Consider the following 6,973-nt stretch of genomic DNA (forward strand, 5'->3'; position numbering starts at 1 on the left):
AAAATGTGAACACCTGAGAGAGAGAGAGACAGAGAGAGAGAGAGAGAGAGAGAGAGAGAGGGAGAGGGAGAGAGACAGAGAGACAGAGAGAGAGTGAGAGAGAGAGGGAGAGAGACAGAGAGGGAGAGAGACAGAGAGACAGAGAGAGAGTGAGAGAGAGAGTGAGAGAGACAGAGAGAGAGAGGGAGAGAGAGAGAGAGAGGGAGAGACAGAGAGACAGAGAGAGAGAGCTAGTGAATGTTTAACATGTTTATTGATAAAACCTTCATTAAATATTAATATATATATTGGTCACAGAGGTAATCTGATCTAATCTGTAGTTCTCATTTATATTTATGGATAAAACTGATGATTGTTGTCATTATTGATTATGAAATGATTTCATCCACAAATCAATAATTGTTTACGCTGTAAAATGACAAAAAATAGAGAAAGATGCCGTCAGGTTCTGAGAGGAAGAGGAGAAATCTTCTTTAGTCTCATCAACACTGAACAATATTTAATATGAAATGATATAAAACAGAGAAAATAAGAACATCCTCTGCACGTGTGTGTGTGTGTGTGTGTGTGTGTGTGTGTGTGTGTGTGTGTGTGTGTGTGTGTGTGTGTGTGACATCTGTTTATTCAAATACAGGATGACAATATAAACAAAATGTGTGAATCATAAACAAACCTCCAGTTTGGTTGAAGCGCTGCTTTGCTATTTCAATGTTGTGTTTGTTCCACTGCTGTTGGCCCAAAGACCTCTCAGTGTTCCTCTTCCAGTACTCAGGATCCTCGTCTGTGACGCTGCTCATCCAGTCCTGTTTGGGTTCTGCTCTCCTGGTGTTGCTGTCATAGTGACTTATCTCAAGTTCATCCACCAGCCCAACAGACACAAACTCTGGGAAGTTTGGGAGTCCAGAGGAAGCAGTGTCGAAGTACTTCAGAGAGTGAGTCACTGGAACAGAAAGTCAACGTCATCATTTCACTTTTCATATCACACTTTAATAAATCTCTGACTGAAGTTGTTTTCCTGACCACAGAATCAAGAAGAACTGCAACACATTCAAGACGTGCAAACAACATCTGCTGAATACTTTCATATCTCTGATGACTTCAAAACTTTCTATTCTGAAATGAAAATATCAAACGAGTCACATATTTATATCGATAGATCGATAGAAAGATGTTTCTCATCTCGTCTTCTTCAGGATGCTTCATCAGCAGTTCACACTCGTCATCATCAGATGAGTTTGAAGTCTGAAATCACAAACCCTTAAAGCAAAACAAAGGCTGCCTGTGATTTATATGATACTTCATATATTCAGCAGATTAATGTTCTACTTCCTGACATGAAGCTCCTCGTGTTCTTCTGTGTTTAAGTTGAACTCCAAATCTCTTGGTGTCAAACTACAGCTGAGCTCCATGACGACCTCAGAGAAAAGTCCCGATGGACACGGCTTCATGTGGAAGCAGCGTCTCCTCGCTCATATTTATTATAGTTTCCTTAATATCAGTTGGATGAAGAGAATCCAAGAAGAATAAAACATGTGAAAGTAAACGCTCTGCAGGAGTCTGGGACTTTAGTCCATCAAATACTCGTCCTCTGTCCTCTGCGTCTGGATGCTTGTTCGTCATATTCATGACTTCAATAATTCTGCACTGCTCACAAAACTCTTTTGCAAATCTTTCCGGTAATAAATCTACTTCCTGTTAAAACATCAAACACTTCAACAGTCCTGCCTTCTGAGGCCGGTATGACATCAATACAGATGAAATATGAAATGCATCAGCTGATATGTTTCAGATATGAACACATGACATAAACATTGATACAGATTCATTAGTTGTTGTTTTGTGTGACGAAGATAGAAGCTAAGCTTCAAAGTGAACTGCTGCTCTCTGGAGGACAAACTGAGTATGAAGATGTTTATGAACGAGCTGCAACTCAGTTTGACATTTCTTCACTTTGTGTCTCGTTACTAATCAGCTAATATGTATATTTACTAGTGCTGTCAAACGATTAAAATATTTAATCGCATTATGCCATAGTTAACTCGCGATTAATCTCAATTTTTTTCTGAATTGTAATGCTCTTATCAACATGAAGAAGTGGATTGGCTTGCTTCATGCAAATGTACAAAATAAAATTATAAAGTGCACATTTCAGGTTAACAAGGGCTTGAGAGAGAGAGAGAGAGAGAGAGAGAGAGAGAGAGAGAGAGAGAGAGAGAGAGAGAGAGAGAGAGCTGTGAACATAGCGGTCAGGCCTCTTATTCGGAACAATGAACCGTAACAGTTAGGTTACCAATAAAAGGTTAGCCTCCTACTTCTTTGTTTTCAGCTACTCAAACAGACAAGCCTGTTGATGTGTTCAGACTACAGTGAAGCTCCTGTCCTGTCGTTGGATGCGATGCGTATTATATCAGCTACACCCTCGTCCTCCACAACGTCAACAGGCTACACGCAGTAGCCACCCATGTAGCTATGGCTGCAATAAGCTTGTTCTTCGTTGTGGTGTCCATGTGTTTCTGTCCGAAGTCATCCATTCTTGTCTGGGGGCGCAGAGTTAGCATCAGCTGTGTGCTTGGCATCAAGTGGTATTTCAGACTGGATAGGCTACGATGATAGCTCAGTTCACGAGGACAAATGGCACATAGCACTTTGGTCTTGTCAAGGGAACCATCTGACAACTTTTTGAAAGTAAACTTTCCATTCATTAGCGTCTTATCATTCATTTTGTCGTATCGCGCTCACCATTCATTAATTTCAAACCGTAACGTTAGCCTAGCTTCCAAGCCCAAACGGCGTGCCTATTGTTTTGCTTCCGGTTGAGCTACATCCGGCGTGGTGCTCGTCGGATGTTAAAAATTAAAATGCGTTAACGCCGTTAATAACGCGCTAATATGACAGAACCAATATATATATAGATATACACAGTGTTTCCCCTAGGTTTGCAGCTTTAGGGGGGCGGACAGACAGACAGACATACTACATCATGGTACCTCAGAGTACTACAAAGTAATACCTCACAGTACTACAAAGTAATACCTCACAGTACTACATAGTGGTACCTCACAGTACTACAAAGTAATACCTCACAGTACTACAAAGTAATACCTCACAGTACTACATAGTGGTACCTCACAGTACTATGCAATACCTCACAGTACTACATAGTGGTACCTCACAGTACTATGCAATACCTCACAGTACTACATAGTGGTACCTCACAGTACTATGCAATACCTCACAGTACTACATAGTGGCACCTCACAGTACTACATAGTGGTACCTCACAGTACTATACAATACCTCACAGTACTACATAGTGGCACCTCACAGTACTACTAGTGACTCCATCTGTGCTTTTATAAATAATAGAATAAAGAGCATTGCAATCCCTTTCAAGTAAACCAGATCGCTCCATCAGACAAAAAAAAGAAAGAAAAGTGCTATCACTGTGTTAGAAAAATGAAAATAAAGTTATATCCGTGCAAAAAAATAACACATTTTGAGTTACTATTAAATATCTTATTGTGGGAAACAATGAGCTATTTTTTGGCAAAACAAAACAGAATGAGTGCAGATGTGTGAGCATCAGGTTGTATCAGCATTAGTGGCTGCAGCGAGCTGCTTTCCTCTACAACTCTTTTATAAACGGGGTTGTAGATTTGATACGGCTCTCAATTCATGCTCAATGTTGAGCTGAGATCTGTATGCTGATGAGACGCAACAGCAGAAAAAATGACCGCACGGAGATCTCATAAATCGGCTTTTGGCAAAATGCCAAGAATCGGTGAGTCGTGCATGCGCAGCGTAACCTGTTAACGGCGTACGGTAAACATTTAAAATCAGCATTTCCTCTTGCGCCCCACCTGTAATAAATACCGCCCCAGTTTGATGAATACTGGCTTAAAGGAAACATGGTGTTCATTTATTTTAATGACGACCACAAAGTGAGCAGGCTTTGTTACTGCAGTGTATTTTTTCGGGCTTTTGGAAGAATATTTCCAGAGCCTCTCGATCTGCAAAGTCAAAAACATCATTGATGAGCTCCAGGCTGCAGCCTGTTGGATGTTTGTCAGACCTGCAAATACATGAACTGTTAGGCTTTACCAGTGATAGCTGATAGTTTAAAATAGTGATAGCTTAAAGCAGCAAATCCCAGTGTGAAAAGCACGAAAGATCTTTTTTGCCGCTCTCTCTCTCTGTCCACTGTGTGCTCACCTGTCTGTGTGCTCACCTGTGTCTGTGTGCTCACCTGTCTGTGTGCTCACCTGTGTCTGTGTGCAGCGCATCGGGGAGGAACTCCACCATGCGCGATACCGAGAGCAGTGTTGTCACAAGTTAATCTAAACGGATCAAAGCTTCCCACAGCTGACAGGAGCCATAGATCTGGGTGGAAGCACGTCTGCATGTTTCACGTACACACTGTATGAAGACTACACTGGTCTCACATCGACTTGACGTCTGATAACGATGCATGACTTGCATATCAGATCGGCAACAAGAGCGTTTTACCTAGTTTTTATTGACGTTAGTAGCATGTTGAACAGGCATCAACAGAGTCGCCTACTTTTTTGTTCACTCTTGTTCCGTTTATATTCTTTAAAAAGATACACTAAGAAGAATGTGACAGAGGCACTATGCAATCGAAATGTTTATTTCCTAGTTAGTCAGGACGGGTCCTGAGAAGCCACTCCTACGACACATCTGCCTCACGCACGCAAACATAAACTGGTTAATTCAAAAACCAGTTAATCCAGGGCTCTCAAGTTTTTAAGACAGGTAAGAGTGACATCTCCTCCTCCTCCTCCTCCTCCTCCTCCTCCTCCTCCTCCTCCTCCTCCTCCTCCTCTCTCCGGCCGCGCCTCCGCCCATGCCGTATGCCCACAGACCAGCCCCTCTCCCCCCCATATTATTATTAGCTTTTTTTTCATTGCTGGATTCCATTTCACCCAGATACAACAGATACGTTTTTCTGATTGGCTATTCCTGTAGCCCATTTCTTTGTTTGATTGGCTGATGAGTCCAGGGGATTCGGGGGAGACATGCTTGATTCCTCCATGGCCAGGTCATGTTTGTGTGCTGGGGCACATTAAATAGCCTAGAGTTTTTTTTCAGCGTAAGAAATACGATGTGTGGCAGGAGGGCGGGACTTAAGACCGAAATGAGTGACAGTCACGCTCAATGCGTGACACTTGAGAGCCCTGTTAATCTGTAACACCGGCTCGACCAGCAGCAGCAACAGCGCTGTGGCTTGTGTATGATTAAATACAACTGCAGATGTAAAAAAAAAGTAACACAGCCATCATTTAATTCACCACATGCCCGTAATCCTCTGTGCAAAAGGCGTCATCAGTAAATATACCAGCAAGTCATCAATAAATACACCAGCAAGGTAGCTTTTGGGTTCTAGGTAGCAGCTAGAAGTTTCTAGTAGCTTTGTGCCTCACTAGCCAATCACAGCGCATGTTAATGGTCACGCTGGGCCACTGACCAATCATATACATCCACGCCATTTTGCAGGCCCTGCACGTCAAAGAATACACCCAGCTTGTCAAACTAAAGATCTGATTTGTTGAAGTCCATGACAATCAACCACATCGTCCACTCTCAGTGAACTTTAATCTGCTCTGCTGGCCTAGAGACACTGGAGAGAAACAATCTGATTGGAGGACAGCTTCTCCTTAAAACAAGCTGTAGTGCTGCAGGCAGAGCAACAGAGGAAGGCAGGAGCTGTGCAATGAGCAAATAAGCTGATAGGGAAATAGTGTATTTGTGAAAAACAATTAAATTATAAAATAGATACAACTTTGTCATTCTGTTCAGGCCAGCAGAGAAGGCTTAGAAGGCCCTGACGGCCACCACTGACATATGAGGCTCCTCTGGTTGCTCTTCAGTCATGACACCAGGGCTCTCAAGTGTCACGCATTGAGCGTGACTGTCACGCATTTCGGTCTTAAGTCCCGCCCTCCCGCCACACATCGTATTTCTCACGCTGAAAAAAAACTCTAGGCTATTTAATGTGCCGCAGCGCACAAACATGACCTGGTCGCGCTGCCCTCACCATGGAGGAATCAAGCACGTCTCCCCCGAATCCCCTGGAGTTCTGCCGCGAGGTGTCACTCATCAGCCAATCAAAAAAAAGAAATGGGCTACACGAATAGCCAATCAGAAAAACGTATCTGTTGTATCTGGGTAAAATGTAATCCAGCCCACATCAAAGAGGCCGCCGAGGGAGAGAAATAACGCATTTGTGTCCTTCTTCACTCCCTCGAGGAAACACCAACACGTCGGGATTTACTCGCGTGGGCTAGAAGAGCTTTTGTGACTCTTTATAACTTTTCACATCGTCACGAGGAAGTCCAGGAACTAAACAGCCGAGAGCAGCAGAAGAAGCTCCCGCTGGTGAGACACCACAGAGGATCAAAGGGTCACTCACCCGCCGCCGCGCCGTGGAGGCTCACGAGCAGCAGACTCAGAGTCCACGTCTCCATCGGGAAGTGTTGCTGCTTCTGCTTCATGCGGAGGAGAAGATGCGGTCCTGTCAGCTCCAGGGTCGGGACTGAACTGAGGGAGAGAGGAGGAGGCGCTGCCTCCAACCTCCGTCTGCGCCAATGGGGATTTAAGATGAGCGTGACGTCACGTAAAACTAGGTAGAAGTGACCCACACAGGTTGTGAACGAAAGTGAAAGTATGGCGATGACGACGTTTCAGCCTGTGTGAGAGGATGAAGGAGACGTTCATTCTCACGTGTTCACCTCCTGCTGCTCGGGTCTTCTGTCATGGTCTGTAGTGTGACGTCATGTAACGTGCAGACACGTGTTCGTGTTGTGGGAGGTCAGAGGTCACACTGCCAGCTACACATCAGTGTCTCTTGTTGTTTTTTAACCTCAGAGTTTGTCTTTGAGAGGAGAAGTTTTAGTTTTTGTTCATCAAAATATGACTATATACTATATCCACCATCATCCCCGTCCCCAAAAAA

General features: G+C 43.7%; 1 protein-coding gene across 1 annotated transcript in view; it reads right to left on the reverse strand.

The window, feature by feature from the left end:
- LOC306749168 (major histocompatibility complex class I-related gene protein-like) overlaps nt 1-6,538 on the reverse strand; it is a 10,724-nt gene extending 4,186 nt beyond the window's left edge. Inside the window, exons 1-2 of the mRNA XM_079232427.1 lie at nt 6,431-6,538; nt 674-940 (exon numbers count right to left, since the gene is read on the reverse strand). Coding sequence (XP_079088553.1) covers nt 674-940; nt 6,431-6,512 — 349 coding nt within the window. The 5' untranslated portion in view covers nt 6,513-6,538. The remainder of the gene's footprint in view (nt 1-673; nt 941-6,430) is intronic.
- Nucleotides 6,539-6,973: the final 435 nt, after the last annotated feature.

The sequence above is a fragment of the Taurulus bubalis genome, assembly GCF_910589615.1.
Source record: "Taurulus bubalis genome assembly, chromosome: 16".
In the NCBI taxonomy this organism is placed as follows: Eukaryota; Metazoa; Chordata; class Actinopteri; order Perciformes; family Cottidae; genus Taurulus; species Taurulus bubalis.